Source organism: Lonchura striata, chromosome 2 (assembly GCF_046129695.1).
Source record: "Lonchura striata isolate bLonStr1 chromosome 2, bLonStr1.mat, whole genome shotgun sequence".
Taxonomy (NCBI): domain Eukaryota; kingdom Metazoa; phylum Chordata; class Aves; order Passeriformes; family Estrildidae; genus Lonchura; species Lonchura striata.
In genome coordinates this window covers 42,222,739-42,244,499 of record NC_134604.1, presented here as the reverse complement: position 1 = coordinate 42,244,499, position 21,761 = coordinate 42,222,739, and the positions used below count along the sequence as shown (strand labels likewise).

The 21,761-nt window shown below is 40.1% G+C and overlaps 1 protein-coding gene across 6 annotated transcripts in view; it reads right to left on the bottom strand.

Moving 5' to 3' along the window:
• Positions 1 to 21,369, bottom strand: part of YAP1 (Yes1 associated transcriptional regulator) — an 87,301-nt gene extending 65,932 nt beyond the window's left edge. For all 6 annotated transcript variants that reach the window (XM_021529333.2, XM_021529331.2, XM_021529334.2 and 3 more), the window contains exons 1-2: positions 20,788 to 21,369; positions 17,591 to 17,838 (exon numbers count right to left, since the gene is read on the bottom strand). In XM_021529333.2, coding sequence (XP_021385008.1) covers positions 17,591 to 17,838; positions 20,788 to 21,111 — 572 coding nt within the window. In that variant the 5' untranslated portion in view covers positions 21,112 to 21,369. The remainder of the gene's footprint in view (positions 1 to 17,590; positions 17,839 to 20,787) is intronic.
• Between the last annotated feature and the right edge of the window lie 392 nt (positions 21,370 to 21,761).

Genomic DNA, 21,761 nt, shown 5'->3' with positions numbered 1-21,761 from the left:
GGGAAGGGTCTTGAACAGAAATTCTAGAAACGGCTGAGGGAGCTGGTGGTGTTCTGCCAGGAGAACAGGCAGCTCAGGGAGCAGCTCATCACTCTCTGCAGCTGCCTGAAAGGAGGGTGTAGCCAGGGGAAGTCAGTCTCTTCTCCCAGGTAACAAGTGACAGGACAGGATAAAATGGCCACAAGTTGTGCTAGGGAGGTTTATGTTGGGTATCAGGAAAAACTGATTCACTGAAAGGGCTGTCAAACATTGGAACAGGCTGAACCACTTCCAAGGAAGTGGTGGAGTCATCATCCCTGGAGGTATTTAAAAGACATAGACACGTGGCACTTTGGGATGGTGAACATAGTGGTGTCAGGTTAGCAGTTGGGCTCCATGATCTCCTCCTTTCCAACTTAAATAATTCCAGGATTAAAAGTCACTTGTAGATCAGTCATTAATTCAGCTCAATAAGTTTCTTTTTACAGTACCTTTCTAATACCAGGTGCACAAAATTTACACTGTTAAAAAACTAAAATTAATGTTATGTTCCCACAATGAAAGTTAACTACAGTACCATTATTCATTTTGTGCAGATTTTGGATCTTGTTAATGGCTTGAACAGGCTGAAACTCAGTTGAGCACTTGTAGGCTCAAAAAATCAACACTTACATGCAGTGACAAAAATCCAAGTTGTCTTCCTCCCAGCACTCCTCCAAAAACCCACACTATTTCAGATCATCCAGTTAAGCTAGAAGTTTTGGACTGTTAAATTACAAGGAAATATAAATTACAAGGAAACAGAAGATTCTATACAAAGGCTACAAAATTATATTTCAGCTTTATTAGCATATCATCTTTGATAGCACACATCATGTGAGCTAACAGTTCAATTCAATATTCAAGTTTTTTAACTAAAGGGAAAAAAAAACCCAAACCAAAAACCTCAAAACCACAAACCAAAACAAAACAAAACAAAAAAAAAAAGAAAAAAAAAGAAAAAAAAATTCCAACCACAAAACCACCGCACACCCCTTGCAGATTTCAGCTGAACTTTGTTCATACAAATCTACAACTACAGCCAAGCCAAGTTTATGCATATTGTTAAAATAAAATCAAGCTCAGATCTCAGTGAATTAGGTACAGAACACATACTGGATCACAGCAAAATATAATACTTAGCAAGCATCAAAGTATGCCTTTTTTTCTGGATTGTCCTTTTATTTTTAGTTCGAGTCCTAAGTAATTAAGACGTGTGTGTATTGATGAGATTGGAAGAACCATTGTGTCACCCTAGTCCAGTTTCAGTGAAGAAAGGTGGTAACTCTACACAGATGGCTGCAATAAAACTTGAAGTTTACAAGCCAGACAAACATGACTGCTTTTTAATTTTTCTTCTCCATATGGCTCACTAAAAACTCCTTTTTCCTATTAATTTTTGCTGTTTGCAAAGTTCATATTAAGCTAAATATTAATACTATAATATTACTATTAATAATTAATTATTATATTATAATATAATATAATATAATATAATATAATATAATATAATATAATATAATATAATATAATATTTATAATATTACAATTAATTATACTATTATAATTAATTATTAATAATTAATGGGTTTATTTACTAAAAGAAACCAAAACCAAGAATGACCCGCTAAAAGCCCCATCTAAACCAAAGAATTATACAAATTTATCTATATTATTTCCTCTGTACCCCACTGATGTACCACATATTTGGACCAGAAGACTGACATTTTCAGTTAGACACCAAAGTAGACCATCTTACACCATGTTTCCAGCTACTCCATTCAGTGAGACCTGTGTTTCTATAAACAGCACAATAATGCAAATTCCATAAACAGAAGATTATGATCACGTACCTACAGGTGCCTACACAAGGGGGATTGGGTTTTTTTTGTGTTTTTTGAACCAAATATATCAAAATACAATTTAAAACGTGAAATTTTGTATACTTTCTAAACTCACTTCTTGAGGACAGTAGTCAACCAACTCTGTATTTTAGATTTAGGATTGTTATATTCGTTGAGCATCACCATAGCTGAAATGATGTGCATAAAGATTAACAGAAAAACCTAAAGGGCCCCTTTTCTGGAGGTTCATAACAGAATCTGGATTCAAGACAGACAAGAATAAACATTATGCCTTATTACTCAATTACTCTTGCAATGACTGTGTTCAATATCCCCAGTGAACTTATTAGAAAGAAGAGTATCTGAAGAACACTGCTTAGAAGCTTTAGTCAAGAATTTAGAAATAACATTTCAATAAAGCCTTAAAATTTTGTGTTGTTTCTCCTGTACATGTAGGTTTATGTTCAGCCACTATGAAGTTCATTAAAATAGTGTTTGATTGCATCACAGGGTAAATGAGTAAAAACAGCATTAGTTGAACCTATAATATATTTACTGCAGACAAAACAAATGGATTAAATACCCACTAAAGCTGCCCACAACAAGGCAATATAGAATTCACTATTTTTTCCACAGGAAATGGTAAGCATGTGATTTTGAATTGCAGAGAATAGTATTGACAGTAAATGTAAAAAATAAGCAAACTATACAACAAAAAAATAATGCACATTCCCCCCAAAAAACCCCAAACCAAAATACCTAACCTACCACACAACCAAGAAGCTCCTCTAAACTCCCAATCTCAGTCATCCCAAGTGTAAACAAAATACTTTATGGAATAGAGTCTTATTTTGACAAAAAAGTACAACTAGATTCTGATGTCAGGTGTAATGATGCCACATGCACCTCTCTTTAGTACCATTACTGATTTGCTTAATTAACTCTTGGGATGCATCTACCTCACTTCCTCTGAGAAGTCACACCATGACCTGGATCAGAGAATGAGTTAGCTGCAAAAATATAATCACAAAAAAAGCTGATATATGACTTATAGCGTAACTGTGCACAGCTTCAGGTACAAAACCCAGAAAGACTGCCTCAGACAAAATCTGTACACAGAGCTTGCTTTCCCTCTTCAAACTCTACCTCTTCTAACATCTTTAAACTCATTAGGGTCTGCTGTCTTCCCATGACTTTACTTACCCACATCCCATCTGCCATGACAAGTTCAACAATGGAAAGAGAAAAATTAAGACTGGCTGTAGCAACAAGAACTGGGGAGGACCACTGCTGACAAAAGACCATCCCTATGTACCAATGTGATGAGCTCACATTACAGCCACGCTCTAGAATCAGATGAGAAGTAAGCACTGTAAGACTTCTTTCCAAAATCAAACTACATTATAAGACATGCTTTCCCTATGGAAATAAGCTTCTCTCTGTTCTATCTGGTTTCCTCTTCTCAGTTCTAGCTTGCTCAGAAACCATTATTACAGTACAGTGACAGTACAAATACAGAGGATGATTTCATAGACAAGGAGCAATTTCTTCTATTTTGACTCAGCACTCACCATATACATTTAAAAAACCATGTTATAGACTGACTGAAATGCAATTACTGTATTATACATCCAGTAACATGCCAGCACTTCATGAAATTGCTTAAATATGATATATGCTTAAAAGAAATTGCATAAATATGATCTGCAAGCAACAACCAAAAAAAACTGATACATGTTAACCAGGTATTCCAGTAAGGCAGATCTCCGGATGAATTACTGATTAAGTATCACACTGTAGAGTACAGCACAGTAATTTGGAGAATTTACTCAATGTAACGAGGTCATGGAATATCACAACACAGGACTAACTTAAGTATATGAAACAGACCATAAAAATGTAATAGGCTGACCCTGGTGGGCCACCAAGTGCCCACCAAAGCTGCGCTATTTCTCCTCTCCTCAGCTGGAGAGAAAATATAACAAAAAGCTCATGGGTTGAGGTAAGGACAGAGAGAGATCACTCACCAGTTACAGTCACAGGCAAAACACATGATGCAGGGAAACAACTTTAATTTATTGCCAGTCAAATCGGAGTAGCATAATGAGAAAAAAACCCACAAAACTTAAAAAACATCTTTACCCAACACTTCCTTCTCCCTGAGCTCAACTTCACTTCTGATTTGTCTGCTTTCTGCCTGACTGCAGTGCAGGGGGCAGGGGAATGGGGGCTGCTGTCAGTTCATCACATGCTCTCTACTCAGGGGAAAGGCCTCTGCTGCAGTGTGGTGTCTCTCCCATGGGATGCAGCCCTTCACTAACAGCTCCAACATGACATCTACCCACAGACTGCTCCTGTGTGAATTAGCAGGAGCTATGTGGGTCCTCCCCAGGACAGGCTGCTCCAGTGTGAATGCCCCATGGGCTCGCAAGTCCTGCCAGAAAACCTGCTCCAGTGTGGGCTTCTCTCTCCATGGTGTCACAGGTCCTGCCAGAAGCCTGTTACAGTGTGGGCTTTCCATAGGGTCACAGCCTCCTGGTCCACCTGGCATCCACCTGGTCTGGCATGAGGTCCTGCAGGGGCTGCAGGTGGATCTCTGCATCCTCATGGACCTCCATGGGCTTCAGGGGCACACCTGCCTCACCAGGGGCTGGCAGCAGAAGCTGCAGGGGAATTTCAGCTCCAGAGACTGGAGCACCTCCTATCCCTCCTTCTGCACTGACCTGAGGGTCTAGAGGGCTGCTCCTCTCACATACTCCCACTCCTCTCCTCAGCTATTGCTGTTCTGCAGCAGTTTTTCTCTCTTCTTCTTAACTATATTATTCCAGAAGAACTACCTGTCACTGATGGCTTTGGTCTTTGCCAGCTTCTTAGAGCCAGATGGCATTGGCTCTGTGAGAATGGAGGAAGCTTCTAGTAACATCTCAAAGAAATCATTCCTATAGCACCCAGCTATCAAAATCCTACTATGCAAACCCAATATAGCAACTGCCTTAATTGCTCTCATTTTAATCACAAGAAAATACTACCTAAAAATATTTTTTTTCTCTAGTAGAGAAACTTCATCCACTTTACAAAATGATTGTGTCCACCAGGAACTACATCAGATATTTGGCTGTGCTGCAAAGAAAACATCTTATAAAGGATCGTTTTAATAGGAAGAAGGGAGAATATGGCATCTCCAACCTTGACTGTTTTCCAGCCTTGGCTCAACAGGTCACTTCTGACCTGATTAAGCTTTAGAAACATTTGTGTGCTTTCAGCAGAAGGTTGGAAGAATGACCAACCTTCACTAAGTACTAGGTTGGACAGACAATGACACTAATGGCTGTGGTTGTGAACTTCAGGGGAAAAACAAATAAAAAAACTCCAAACCATGTCTAGATCACTTGTTGAGTCATGGTTCTTTGTCCAGTCAACTTAAGAGCTGGACAATGCTGAGCTGTCTATGCAGAATCAATCAACCTTTACTACTGTGAGAAGAAAGTTTCCACTGAGCTAATTAGTCAGGTGTTTTTCAGACTCAGCCAACTGTCTCCTTATTATCTACTTACTAATTGCTACATTTGAAACAACATATTCCAAATCACAAAATCAGTTACAGATGGTTGACAATCTTTAAAATCACAATTCTGCAGAGCCAAATACTTCTCTTTTGGTTACTCAACTATTGTGCTATGTAGACATACTGCATGGCACAGAAAAATATGGTGTAAGCATGTGATATTCAGATACTAAGAAGTATAGCATGGTATAGGCAGAAGTGGTTTTGTAGCAAAATTTAGTAGCATATCAAATGACAGTTCCAAAGCATGGTTGAGACTGACATTGTTTCAACATCACAGAAACAGGGTATATGAAGAAACATGAGCCATCTTCCAAATACACTGCCACTGCTCACTTCTTTAATTACCATTCAAGACCTACATACATTGAATAGGTTCAGTACCTCTAGTATATCATTAAGTACATGTGTACTATCATCCACAAAATGTTTTGTTCTAGAAACTGATCCTTTTAAAAGCACATACACATCATTTTCTCAAACCAGCATACTTCCATTTCATGGAAGCAGCTCCCAAACACCAGCCAGACTCAAGTGCAGATGACCTTTCTCTTTTGAGATGAATACAGCAAGAGAAGTATTTGCCTCCCAACATTTATACAGAAGGCTCCCCTTCTGCAGACACAGCACTCACAGTAGGCATTAAGCTTCAGAAACCAATGACTACACAATCTAATTAGTAACAGCAAGTATTGTTGGTTTTTATTAAAACAAACAAAAGGCAGCTACAGGATGCAGATAGGTCCTGATATGACACAAAAAACCAGTTACCAGTAAGAAACTATAAAGCAAGCACACAACACTAGGAAGGAGGAATCAGCAGCTCTTGCACCAGAGGTGGGTCTCTCGCTTACTTCCACAAGAGCCTATACACTGGAATCTATCCAAGAGAAAGCAGCAGCAGCACCATAGTTCCCCAATTATACAAATGTACTTTTGGTCAACTGCTAACTGCAAAAACTGGGGAGAAAAAGAAAGTATACAGAATAAAAGGACAAGTGGCAGTAAGAATAAATTGAGTAATTTTAGATGGAAGGTTCAGAATGGTGAATGCTGCAAAGCATCCCTAACCCTTCACTTGAAAAATAACAAAAATTGGAAAATGCATTAATTCAGGATATGAAAAAGATGGGTGGCAGGGTTAACTGAAAAAAAGCTTCTATTCCAGGAGGATCCAGCAGATCTTCAAATTTCAAAAGTGGTTTCCAGAGGAAAAGACAGCAATCTTGAATAGAACAAATATGTACCAATTGTTCATTGTCACATTTAAAGTAAGAACTGGGCATCACTGAATGCAGCTGATGGGGGCCAAGCTTAGTAGAGATGGAAGGTGTTTCTTCATGCAGTGGACAGACAACCAGTGAGACAGACTCCTTGCCAAAGCATGCATGTTAAAAGGGATCTCAGGCAGAGACAACACAAGTCTTGGAGGACAGTTGGAAGCCAGCAGAGTTCTCAGAGAAGAGTATTTGCTTGAAGAGCAAAGAGATACGCCTGTTCTGCTTAGTCTTTGCAAGAAATTTGCTCCTGATCACTACTAGCAAAAAGAGAGTTACCTGGACAGGCATCTGGACGTGGTTTGTATAAATAGGGGAAGTTTCAACTAATGCTGTTTACAAGCTCTCTTACAAAAGCAATGTCGGCAGGGCCCAGCAGTTGCTAGGTTTTAAAACTGAACATCTTGAACATCTAAAATACTTCAAGAACATCAAGAGGACACTTAAGGAGACCAGCACAGCTACTTGTACTGCATCCCTACCACCAGCACTGCTGGTTTTTATATCCATTTCTATCACGTATCATCTTCTGATTTTTTCCTTCACCTGATAATTTTAATTATACTTTAGATGCGTTACTCAAAAAGATACCTCTATGATAAACACAACACCATCATCTCCTTCTGCAGTTCAGCCTTGCTGTAGGATCCAGCAGCACTATCAAAAATGCTGGGCATCAACATGAGCTAAACAGCTTAATAGCTTTGACAAATCAATTTCTTCTTTAGCAGAAATATTTCCTCAAATGGTATGCAGGATTTATACAAACCTAAATGAAAACCAATTAGTCTTAATGAAGTGCAAATGAAAGGACTGTGGTATAAAGCACAGTGTGATAGCACAAGTTGCTACTGTACTGCAGCCTATATATATTAATTTAATATAACTTTTTGGTGTTTGCTTGCAAGAATTTGTATCTTCTTTATTCTTCTGCAGCTTGCAGAACAGACAAGATTTTTAGCTGGAAGTCAAGAACTGAATTGAACCCTATACAAGAGAACATCTTTTATCTAAAGTGCATCTTGCAGTTTGACTAGATGAAGAGAGACAGTACGTGCATAAATACCTGCAAACGGCAGTCGAAACTGCAAAGTTTTAATCAACGGTAGGTGCATAACTGAATGGCTGCATTCAGTTTTTATATACTTCAGTAAAGTAGTCTAAGGTCTCGTAAGTTCATGTCCCAGCTGCAGGTAAGGACTATAATGATCAAATATATTTACCAGGAGAAATCAGAAAGAAGTCATATAAGCTAGTTAAGAAGTAAAATCAGCGTGCATCAGCAAAACTGTAGGTTTGCTTATACCTTTCACATAAACAATTTTACGAAGTTATAGGCAAACTATGCAAAGATCCTGGCAAAGTAAAAGGCATCAACACCAGGATCTCCTGTATTTCAAATCAATTCCACACAAACACGTATGCACATTTGCATGCAGAAAACAAGAGCTCAACTGTTTCTTGCAGATATAAAGGACTTCTTCCAATAAATTTTATCCATTACAAAAAGCCAGCAATTGTCACTTCATTGCCACTCCCTCAGCTATTTGGTAAGTTAGTTGTTACCTTAGCTTGAAAACCACTTAAAATCGTCCCCCTTAGGTTTCAGAGAGCAAGCCTTTGAGGGCATTTAAAAAAGGTCAAGTTTGACACAGACAGGAGCCTACACTTCTACTCCAACAAGCCTGAAGAACAAAGCAATCAGTTAAAGTTCATCCACAATCTCCGAGTTGCTCACCATCACAGCATAAACAGGATTCAAACTGTAGCTGTCAGCAAAAGCTACACAAATAGCTGCACCAGAAGAAAACAAAAGCATCCCCCTTCTGCTTCCCTGCTCCCTACTCCAACGCAATACCAAAAGTGAAAGTTGGAAGATTGGTACCACAATGATGAACTTGATTGACTGATTCTTTTTCCTGGATATATTACCAAATAAAAATGAAATTTAATTAATTAATAAAACAATGAACTGTCCAACTTCCTCAACAAATTTGCATAACACAAAGCTGATCATGTCAGGACCTGTAGGACAACGTCATAAAAAATGGGGACAACTTGGAATTGCAAACAATCTTTAAAAGCATGTAATTAAGACTTCCTTTGACCTTGTTAACATGGATGCTAAAATGTTAATTCTTAACTAACTGTTTATGCTAAGGGCTGTTTCACATTTTCTCTTCCTTATGCCTAACCAATGTCTAAATTACCAGAATATTAAATATCCAATAGATCTTTTTCCTGTTATTAGTCATTACAGGAAAAATAAAAAGACAAAGCTTCACAATCATAAAGATTAAGAGTTCTAACACTACAAATCTGAAAGTTTGTGCGCTCTGTTACTTATGAATTATTTTGTTCCAAAATCTTAGGTCTGCTTAGTTTTAGAATTAAAATCTCATAAAAAGTGAAAACCTGAAATACCAGCTATGAAAGAGAATGCTTACTTCAGTTCAAATTTTATACTCACTGAAAAGAAGTGATATACACAGTCAGAAATTAGGTGTGCATGTGCTTAGAGGCTAAAGGTATAAAAATAAAACACATGTCCACACTGATGATAACATAATTCTGTAAACAGCAGCATAAAAAAAAGCTTTCAAAAATATATCCACACATGAACTAGAACACAGCCAATTTTAGCTTAGTCAGGCTCTTGTATACAAATTCCTATAACCACATAATTTGCTATTAAATGTTTTCACTGAAATCTGTAAGTATTTAAAATATTTCATTGTTAAATTAGTACAATTCATCATGACCCAAAGACTATCACTGAAGTCAATGGACACCTAAAATCCAGTTACAGCACAGTATTATTATTATTATCTGCAAACATGTTTTTCTTATACATGCAAAAACAGCCTCTAAAGATGGCATAGAACATGCTTCAAAGCAACTTTGCCATGGCCTTTCATATATCAGATTACACCTTTTTAAGTATATATATTTAAAATCCTTAACTCATGCAAAGCTGGCTGCTCTGGGAGTGACAAAAATTTTGTAAATAAAAATCGCTACTGAATTATGTGTTCATTGGACATATCAACTACACCAACAGCATAGCTAGCAAACACAGGAAGAAATTTCTCTTTTACTCTATTTTTCACCATTCTAAAGAGACAACATGAAATGTTGCAATCAAAATAATTGCAGAGGACTTGCCATCCAAGCTTTTCAAATAAGTACAACAAATTAGAAAAAATAACTGAAAAGTGAGATCCAGTAAGAAAAGATACCTGTGAGGTGCATTTATTTTCTTTAATCAAAGAATTACATTTTGCCTATAAACTTAGGCTTCTTCACTTTCAGATGTTTTATTCAGCCATAGATGTTTAACTTGATAACCAGTAAAGGCAAAAAAGTTATTTGCAACAAAGGAATCAGAAAGGGAAAGTCATCCTTGAAGTTGTAACACTGTTTAAACAATACTATGTAGCGCAGACAGACTTCCAACCCAAGTTCTCAATAAATCAGAACCCATTGGAGATAAACTAGCAATAGTTAATGACCTTTATTTGACTTTCCTATAAAAAAATTCAGCAGAAAAAAAAACTGGCTTCACAACCTCAGTGTAATAATCAGTAACTACACTGAACTCCTAACACTGATCTAAGTTACCAAACAGCATGTCAGAGACTCAACAAGAGATCTGGTCTTTCACTGTGATGCAGCAAAGCCTCGTTAGCAAAATTAAAGCAAAGTCCAAGATTATTTTCAAGACAGCTTTTGTCTCCTTAGCAACTGACATGACCGACAGGCAGCATACTGGTAAAAGTTTTACTTTATAAGGCAGCTTTGTATCATTACTTTGACTTAACCAGCAATTTAGAATACTTGCCTGAAATACAGTGTGAAGTAACATAGTTAAAAGCCAAATAAAACAGCAACAGAGTGAATCCCAGAAAACAGACTCCAAGAAGCACTTCAGGAGGCCATGAAACAGTGACAGAGCTTAGTCACGCCTTACAAAAACTTTTGTTCTCCAAATAAAACTCCAGTTTTATTTAGCAAAAAGTAGCTATGAGATACCGTTTTTGTATTAAAAACAAATTTTTCCCATGTTTTAAATTCCTATTCAAGTGCTTAACAAAAAATACAGTTCATCTGGTAAATTTCCCAACAGAACTTGACATCAAAATCAGGTTGAGCAAACTGTTTGGGAGACAGTGTCCAGCCAGCACATGGCATCTATCTGTTAACATTCCAATACAACATTCCTCCAAGAATTTGTTTCCCATCATGCTAACCCCCATGCTGTTAAATTTCCCCTAGACACAAGTCTGTCATTCTCTTGGGCCAAATACATGGTACTTCAGCCATATCTTAGGGGCACCTACCAGAGGACTGCTACTCACAGAAATCTCCCATAAATTTCCTGCACTCAACCAAGTGAAATTTTCTTTATCATTTACATGAGAAACTGAGTCAGGGAAATAACAGCATTTTAACATAATCACTCACAGCTTGTTGCCACTAGGAGAGGAAAAAAAAAAGAAAAAAACACACCTTAAAAAAAAAATTACTCAAATAACAAAAGACAGCAAGTTCCACCCACCATTTTTGAGTTTTACTGCACAGGTATATGAGAACTGTACAAACAATAAATGCAAGTATGTTGGAATGTATAAAAACACAAGGACACAAATTAATACAAGAACTGAGCATCTATCAGTTTTAAGTTTTAAAAGGTTAAACTAAATCTAATTACATCATCTGAATTTTTCCCAGCTATGAAGATAAAACACATGTAGTGCTCTGGCCACATATAAAAGGAGGATGAACATCCCTAGTTTTGGATGACAGATCTCTGTTGCTGTTTACCTCATTTTTGTTCTTCTTTTCTTTGGCTGGTTGCAGAGGAGAGGTGTCTAGTCTTAATCAAGATTGCTTGTAACTCAGATTAGTTTTAATCTTGTACCTCAGCCCTGAGCAACACCTCTTGCTCTCCTGGACATCACCTCCTAAGCACTTGCACCCAGTGCTTACGTCCCATACCCATACCAGAAAATGTGTCTTTGAGAGCAACAGGAACTCTGCTTTACTTTTACATGTGACTTAATTTAGGTCCTGACATTAAATATTTCAGCACTCCCAGTGCTAATTAGTTACTTTCTCTGAGGGTTTAGTTTAAAACCAGACAGAGTGAAAAATCCAATTTGCTTGCTGTCTCAGCTTTCAAAAATTTGCAGCTGTTGTGCCACAATTGCAGAGGGAAATTGAGCAAAGTATAAATGGTGGCTTTACATTTTGAATTTTAAAGCTACTGTTATTTTTTCATTTCCAGAAGGAGAAAGATAAGAGACTAAGAGACGAATCTTGTAAAAATCTTGGGTATGATTTTACCCAAACATGCCACTGATCAGTTCAACAGTATTTGCCCATTAGAAGCTTCTTGCAAAAATATGATGTAGTGCTCAGTCTTGCATTCATGGGAATTTTCAAATTAACATGCTTTTATTATTTTACTGCTTTCTATCAAGCAGGAATTTCCATCATGTGACTGAGGGGTTAAGACTATCCTATGCAACAAGCCAGATGACTACTAAAAACCCCACTACTGTAATTTGCCATCTTCCACACACAGAAAAAAAAAAAAAAAAAGCAGTAGTTCTACAGCAGTGCAATTACAACCATAGAGCTTAATGTTACAACTCTAACTCAAATATAACCAGACAAAGTATTTCATAAGTAGAATCACAGAAGCATCTTTTTAAAACATGAAATTCTGATTATTCTGTATTCAAACACTCTTCTTATTACTAATCAGAGATAACTTAGTATTTAAATTATAAGTTAAGATTTGGTCATAATTACAGCTTTCAACACAATAAAAAGTTTTCAGAACACCAGTAAGATAAAGCTGATCTCAAATTTGATTCAGGAGATAGGAAAGCAGTATGAGATACCTATATAAACCCAGAATCAGATACTATAACGCACAAAGACTTTTATGAAAAACATGTGAAAGACAAAAACCCATGGGAAGAAGAAAGGTTCAGATCAACAACTAATTAAAAAAAAATCCTCAGAGAGATTTTAATTATTTACTTCCAGCTAGGTGCCACAGATGCTGTGTTTTCCCCAGCTCTATTTTCTTCTGAAGATAATAAATGTCTATATGCTTATAAATAATAAAAAACAATTTGTGAAAACCATGAGATATGTTTTTGGTTCACCTGAAATCATATCTCAACTGCTTTTTGGAATAGTCTTATGAAATCACCTTTGTACAGCAGAGTACTGAATGCATAGATAACGTTGTTTCACCAAACACAAGGAAATGTGTTCCACTACTTTCATTGATGCCAGTCTCAGTGCTAACACTAATGAGGCATATTTGCCCTTATTCTTCCTCAGCACTTTCAAATATATTGAAATGTCCAGTAGAACTGTGAATTCGAAAAAACTTGTGTTATTGTACTTTCATAGGACTCTTCAAAGTAAGAAGTAGAAGGAAAAATACACACTTAGTAGTACTGTGACTGTCTTCCCTTAAATTGTCAAAAACATACCACAGCAGGCTTTTCTTTGAAAGTGTTTTAACTAATGTTTTTCCTTCAGCAATGTTCCGAAACTGACAGTGTCCACAGTCCCATTTTTTCATGGCTTTTTCTAGGGAGATCTTTAATCTTTTGAGTATTTTCTTCAACAGTCAAATCATCAATATAAAAATGTAACTAACTTGACATATTACAAATAGAATTTAGCAACCAAAGATCTTCAAAAGTGAAGAAGCCCATCAAAAGCAGTGGCTACAGTTTTGGATTCTAACAATACTGCTATTTTACGGACCAGCTTGCTTGAACTATAGAACTATAAACACAAGAAGTCATATTGATGACTCCGAATATGCACTTCACTAAATTAAGGTATTCAATAAAATCTGCAGCTGTGGCTGCAGCTTTTCCAACAAACATCTTTTGTCCTTGCAAACTAAGATTACTTTGGTGGGGTGGAGAGACCGAGGGAAGCAGAAGATACTGGTGTAGTGGGTAGTACCAGTAAGGGGTAAAAACAGGATGCAAGAGAAATTCAACATCGTCACTGGATATTTTTCATGTGTGACGTAAGGAAATTAAAAAAAAAACCAAAACCAAAAATCATAGCAACAAAATCCCCTGTTGTCTTAACACTACTTGGTTTTGTAACACCCAAAGCCCTATCTCTGAATGGAGCACATGAGAAATGTGTAACAGAAATCTTTTTTTTCTGCCAGATGGATAAACACCTCAAACACACCCACAAACACTAATGAAATCCACCTTGGCCTCCTTCAGGAAGTCATTCAACACTTCACAGAAAAAATAGGAAGCTGTTGATAAACTGCTTGCAAGAACTACTTCCTGTAGGAAAAATAATTACAAGACTTTTTTGCTGGACAATCAGTTAACTTTTCCTCACACTATGACAAGAGAAAAAGTATTACACAAGCTCTAATTTAACTCTAATTTAAAATGATACAAAAGTAATGCTAAAACTGAGCAAAATTTGTTTATTCTTTCTGCAAGCTGTTGTCTGCTACTTCCACTGCACAGTATCTTTTGCCTCGAGAGCGATTCCCTATCTTTCTGCACAGTTCACCGAAATGTCAAGCAGCAGCTGGCTAACAGGAAGCGGTTAAAAAGCAATGCAATTGACATCACCACACAAACCAAGCTTGGCTTTTTTACTGTATGTTTAAGAATGGGCTACACCAGTGAGAGATGACTCAGATGTGACCACTTACTAACCAGCAAGTCTTAACTTATGAGCTCCTCTGAAGGAGCAGTATCAATAAAAAATAGTTTTACTAGCTGTACAGTAAGCAGGCCGTAACCCACTGCTAAGGGAAAATTAAATTCAGCATTACTACTCCTAACAGTGAGATGAATGCTAATGAGTGGAATTCTGGCAAATCATATGTTGGGCATTCATACATAAGGGGGTCTATTTATCCAGATGATAAACTAATTTACAAGAGTAGTTCTGGTTCAAACCCTATAGTACTGCTCTCACCTTCTTTTAATATGTATGGATACATGGGGTATGTATATAAAATATCTGGCCAAACAACTCCGTGCATCTATCTCTATGAATACACACATACACAGATGATTAAGTATTTTGTCTCCCATATACACTATTTTAATTTCTTTGCACAAATTACTGTGTTTGCACTGCTCGACTCACTGATTAGTGGAAGTGAGTGTAATTCCAGAGTGTATTAAGTATGATACTCAATTTTGTATTATTCTCTTTGCACCGTAGCATATTACGATAACTACAACCATAAGGCTTACTGACATCTGGAAAGGATCTAATACTGTTACCTATTCTGCAAAAATCTTTCTAGAGCCTGATTACCAGACTGTTCACAGAGTAGCTACAGAACAGAGCAAGTGGAAAGAAAGAGCAATGTAGCCAATGAAGAAAAAAAGCCAACTACTTGAAGAGACACTAGAAATCTGCATATCGTAGAAGGAACCACATTAAAGGTAATTTACAATCAGAAATTTTAGTACTCACATGTCAAGCAAATGTTTAAGATATAACTAGGCAAGATGTGAGCTTTAGCGGGCTTGTAGGATGTGAAATAGAACTTACCACTCATCACTGAAAAAAACCTTTAGTATACAAACTTGCTACTCAAAGCTTTTATTAAATTTCTTTGGGCTTCCTACACATACAGAGTAAACATTGTGCTAGCACTTTAAATGCTTTTTACAAAACTTAAAAAACTCCAATGATGCTGGTGGATCTCACCTGTAGATCATATTAAGCAACCTTTTATGAACAAATGTTCTTCAAGTGCGAACAGAGCTGTCCTCGTTAGACTCTCCCATGCCACAGCATCACCCAAGGAAAGCCAAAAGGAAACAGCCCATTACACTGTTTAAAGTCTCCCAAGGGTCAGCATGTGACCCAGCAGGGAGAGGTTCAAAAAGCACAGCCTTTATTTTTTTTCCTAACAACCTGGTTTGTTTCCACTCCTTTCCCCTTCAAGACACATCCTTCACAGCTAGCAGCTCTTTCAATCATTTACTTTGGATGTCTGCTTGAGAACAAACGATCTTGCTCATGCAGATGAGATTGCCAGACTTGTGTGTACTCTCCAGTCTCAGGCTCTTTATTGTTCTTGCTGAAACCTGACCCTTTGAAATGGATACCAGGACACCAAGAAAGGACAAAAAAACTTGCAGAAGAAAAAGAAAGGATTTTTGTGGTAATAATCAAACTGCAAAAAAAGCTTTCCAAGAATAAATCTTCCACTCTGATTTCACCTGAGTGAGCACAATTTAAAAAATTCATTAGAAGAGCAGGAAGACATTTTTCATCTCTTAAACTCTTTCATCTTCTGTAAAATTGACAGTGCTATCAAGAACAAACATTTGTGGAAGTAAAACTTTAAAATCAAATATCTATTTTTCATGCTTCATAAGGTGCTCTTTAAGAGCTCTAGCACAGTCAAAACAAAACTTTGCTTTTCATTTCAAAACTCATTCTGTTCTTTCCTCAAGGTTCAATGAGCTACAGTTCTCAAATAGCATAAATTACACAGTTCAAAAAACCTTCTACTTGTGCCTGCTGAAGAGCTCATATTCTAGAACACACTGATCTGTTAAACTTCACCAAAGAAAATATCACATCTTCACAATCTATAGCAATGCTTATTTTCATATTTCTAATAGAGAATGATTGTTCTCAACGGGGAATCATCAGGCTCAAATAATTTCAGGCAACTACTGCAACCTCTTTTCGGTTGAAAAAAGAAAAGGCAAATTTCTCTGTATGGAAATACCACAGCTACAGGAACAAGAAACATTTTTAAGAAGTTCTGCAAGTCCAATTTTCATTGCAGACAATGTAAATTTGTTATTGTTTTTGAAGCTACAAGATCAACTACTTCAATTGTATTAATCACAATTTTGAGTGAGAAAAGTAGTAATAAATATGTTTTTCTTGGCTGAAACAAGTTTTCCATAAGTAACACAGTGTTACCTCTCCCTACACTGCAAATGACATATAATGGGTTATTTAGAGACTTGCTGTTAAATAAAAAGTTCAAATTATAGTCAAAGTATTTGAGGGCAAGTTATGGTCTTGGTGGGCACATTTTCAGAAAGAAGGACAAATCCCTGCTGTTTTAGAAAACTGCACAGATTAAAAGAGTTTCGTGAATTGAGTGTCAAATGGATGGCATATCTAACTTTTTCTTCAGTTATAGAAACGGTGATACTAATTTCACTGTGTGGAAAAGTTACAGCTCTAGGAACATGAAACAATGATAGAAATTCTGAAATTTCCTTTTCATTGCCAGGAATGTAGCTGAGTTAATATACAAACACAAATACTCTAATCAAACACATATGTTAATTACCTCAGGAAGAGAGAATAGGCAAAAAACATTTTGGTTGTGTATTTAAACAATTGTCTTTAATCAAAACATAAGTCCTGCCATACTGTCACTACAATACTCTCTAAAGTTAACTCTGTATTTCTACATCTCTATTATTAAAATGAGGTAAAATGTATCTTGACCTGCACAACAACTCTGACAATATTCCGCAAATCCAAAAGTCTCGTTGTTCAAGAATGACTATGCTAATTTCACTGATTTTTTAGTACACAATATAATGGATAACATTCTTTAGCTAAGATTAAGATAGGACAAATAGTCACAGAGTACCATAAAGTTTTCAGAAACAGTAGAGTTGATATGTGAGAAATACTTAAGTGGCAGGGTCCCCTACTTAAAATCACAAGCATGTTTTTAATAATACATATTTTAAAGACAATTAAATTTACTGAAATTCTAAGATTGTAAAAGCATATTTATCCCCCCAAAAAAAAAAAAAACAAAAAAAAGCCAGAGATACAGCTAGTTGAAAAGAAATTTTACTTACTTAAGAAAGTATCTCTGTCCAGATGGTGTCTTAGCCATCTCCCAACCTGGTGGCAAAGGTACATCATCAGGGATCTCAAAAGAAGACTGGCGGAGGTGCTGAGAAGATGGAGCTCCAGGTCCAGTCACTACTCCAGAGGGTGTAAGTGTCCCTGGAGAAACAGCTCCCAGCTGCAGTGATGCTGGAGAGGAATGAGCTCGGACATGCTGTGGGGTCAGGGCCCCTGCTGTCCCGGCATCAGTGCTGGCCTGCCAGGAGTGAAATGATTTTTATTAAGATTCCCATATTTCAGTAGAAATGCAGCTGCCAGAAGACATTTCACTTTAAATTAACATTTCAAGAGAAATTCATAGCTCAGTTGTTCTAAAGTTCTGCTTATCTTCTAGTTACTGTTCAAGCAAGCCTCCATATAGTCTGGTAAATCAGCATCACAAAAGCCCTTGTGCACGTCAAGAAATATTAACTGTATGTGTTGAGAGCCCTTAGTTTGATTTTGAAAACTAAAGTTCCTACTCCTCAGCACAGGGTTAAGAACAGACCTGCCTGCAGTCAGCAGATCTCATCCAGTGCATTGAATGATTTGTTACTGGACTGCACCCACTCACTACTATCACACCCACTTTCTGCTGGAGGAGTTAATTTCCCACTCTCCTTTTCAAGTGTGGGTGTGGGGATTCAAGTATATGCACACACCACACCATTTCCCCCACACCCGTAGGGATTTAAAAGATCACACAACGAGAAAAGCAATAGTGAAATACAAACTGGCAGCAGTGAGTTCCAATGGAGGAAGACTTATTAATTCAACCATTACAAAAAACCTAAACAAGACTGAATGTAACATTTCCTAATAACTAAAATTTTTAAGTCAAACTTTTACAGTCTATCCATGCTTTATCCAAAGCAAAGCTTCAGCAAAAGGTTGAACCAGTCAATCAGAAATGACCCACAAACCCATTCACAGAAGTCACCACTCATAAATATACAGAAAGTCCTTGCCAGTACTAAATATATGCCCAACATGGAACAGAAAAGGCAGGTCTAAAAACCTGGTTAAAGTAAAATTGGCTTTTAAAAATATATTTACCAATTAACTGGTTTTATAGACAGACCAGAACAACATTGGCATCTATAATGAGATGCATGTATCAATCCCTGTCACACCTCTCTACAAGGTATTGCACCATAAGAGGACCCACTTACACACTGTTACACTTCTGCTTCACTCCCTCACACTTCATGTGTGCAAGCACATGAAGTTCCATGTGTTCAAATGGAAACCTTCAAGCACACATGAAGTTCCATGTGTTCAAGTGGAAACAAATCAGTTTTCACTTATATGCAGACAAAAGAAGCAAGTAGTAAATCAAGTGGAATTATAATATTTTAACTCCTGAGAATCACAGAATTATAGAAAATAGAAATCTTTTCTTTAAGCAGAATGTTTATGTGGCACAACTAAACAAAAAGGAAAAATGAAAATAGTCCACAATGAAGCAAATGATTCTCTCTTGCTTTAGCTGGATTCCAAGTTTATGTTTTAGGAACCACTGAGTGGTACTAGGAACAGAGATCGAACTAAGTATGATTTACAGGCAAAGATTAACATACACAAGGAATGTAAGGCTAAGCCTAAAAGTACAACCGAAAGTTGTATGACTATCACACACTTTTAGAGCATTTCAAACATGTTAGCTATTTAACTGCAGTTAATGTATTTAACAAGACACAGCACCAAGTGTTAGACAAATGCCTACCCATTCAGATTTGTACACAATGGAACCGCAATGAGATTTGCACAAGTTGGGAGAACACTATACATAAACCCTTATTCCTTGCTGGATTTCAGTACATTATTAAAGGTCTGCAACTCAAAAGCTAGCAAAACTAAAGAGGCAGATCAGCTCCACCCCTTCCAATTTCTTTTCAGTCTTCCTATATGAAGGCCAGACTGCTTTTTTTGAGTATTTGGAAAATGAATTAACTCCTAGGCTGTGAGAGTACGTGCCAAGGTTCAGCCTGGAATGAACTTCTGAAGTCAAGCTATAAATCGTTCAAAACAGAAGTTTAATAATGGAAATGTTGACAGACCCTTAACAACACGGGTACCAGGCACCAGTACACAGCGAGTTTCACCCTTACTGGCTACATAGATAAAGTGACAACAGCCAGTAATACAACCTATTTTATAGCTTAGTAACTAAGTTCATTACTTAATAACACTTGACTAGGTAGGCACAGTCTCCATCCAAAACGCTGGTTAACATCATTAGCTTTCGCTCGTATTCACACCAGCACTTAGGTCTTGGTACAAAAATCCCTCTGCTTAAACACCAAACGCTGCCGGAGGCCAGACAGACCCTGCCCCGCAGACCCCACCCCGCTCCTCCCCGGCCCTGCCCCCGCATCGCCCCTTCCCCCCGGCCCTGGCCCGCCCCCTTCCCGGCCCTGCCCCGCATCCCTCCCCCGCTCGCTGCGGCCCTGCCCCGCATCGCTCCCTCCCCGGGCCGGCGCGGCCGAGGCCCCAGGGCTGCGAGCCCCGGCCGCAGCCTGCAGTCGCCGCTGCCCGGGGCGCGGGCGCTGCGCCCGGCGGACCCCGAACGCCGGCAGACCCGGCGTCTGCTTCGGCAATTAACTTCGGATGTGCGTGCGTGTGTACGTGGGGGGTTAATCCCACTCAAAACAGCGCCGTCCTGAAATGGTGGAAAATCACATCCATATTTACTGTCTGACGGGGCGAGGGGGTGTAGGTTTGGCACCACTTCATCGACCCCTTCTATAGAGGGCAGGGAATTGTACCGCAAAGCGACATTCCAAGCGAAGCGTTTTCACCCAAGTTTTAGGGGCTCACCCCCACGGTCGAGGCCGAGATGGCCAAGGAGCGGATGTGGAGATCGGGGCCCCGCCGGAGACAGGGACGGGGCCGGCGCTCGCCCGCCCTCCCGCCGCGGGTCCCGGCCCCGTCGGCGTCTCGGGGCGCGGGAGGCGGCCCTGCCCCAGGGGGAGAACAAATAAAGGGGTGTGGGGGCGGCGGAGAGCCCCGGCCGGGCGCCCCCCGCCCCGCTGGCGGATTCCCGCCCCGGCCCCCTCCCCCACACGCCTCCCCCGGGAGGAGCTCGGCGGGGAGGGGGAGCTCGGCCCGGCCGGGCTGCCCCCGCCCGCCCGCGGCGCGGGCCCCTGCCCTCCCTCCCCCTCACCTGGCGGGAGTGGGCCTTGGGCTCGGGCGGCTTGAAGAAGGAGTCGGGCAGTTTCCGCAGTCGCATGGGCAGCGTGTGTGGCACGTTGGCGCCCTTGGGGTTCATCACGGCGTTGAACAGCGCCTCCAAGTCGGTCTCCGAGTCGCCCCGCACATGGACGATCTGGTGCCCCGCCGGAGGGGGCCCAGCCCCCGGGGGCTGCGCCGCGCCGGCCGGGGCCCCCGACACCGGGCCAGGGGGCTGCGGCGGCGGCTGCTGCTGCTGCGGGGCCGGGGGCTGCGCCGCCTGCGGCGGCTGCTGCGTTTGAGGCTGCCCAGGATCCATGGCTCCGTCGGGACCCCCCGGCGCTTCCCTGGCGGGGCTCGGCGGCTCAGAGCCCGGATTCCCAGTCCCGCATGCCCCGCTCCCCGGGCCGCGGGTTCGTCCTGCTGTCGCCGGTGCTTCTCACCCCTCGGTCGGGAAGCCGACCCGCCCGCGGCAACTGGCAAAACAACTCCGGCCGTGCGGCGCTTCCCCGAGCCCGGCCCAGCCCGGCCGGCGCCTCTGTCCCGGCGGCGGAAACTAACTCACACAACACACCAAACAAAAGTTCGCAGTTACGCCCGCCCGAATCACTCTCCGCCGCCGGCTCCGCCCCTCCTGAGCCCGCCCGCACCGTATCCGAGCGAGGGAGCCCGTGCTCGCAGCGCTGCTGCGCGCGCCCGCCCGCACCGCCTCCCGCCCGGGGCGCTGGGGGCGCTGCGCGGCCCCGCGGACCCCGCTCCGCCCGCGGCCCGGCCCGGCTCCGCACCGCCCCGCACCGCCCGCTGCCGCCAACCAGAACTTTTATTTCTCCCGAACTTCTATCCCAACTTCCAGGAGGCCGCTTCGCCAGGGGGTTGGGAGGGGCGGCCGCGCTTCCCTGCCACCGGCCCGGAGGGGCCATCGGGCCGGGACCCCTCCCGCCGGTCCCCTCCGTGCTATCTCCCGATTCC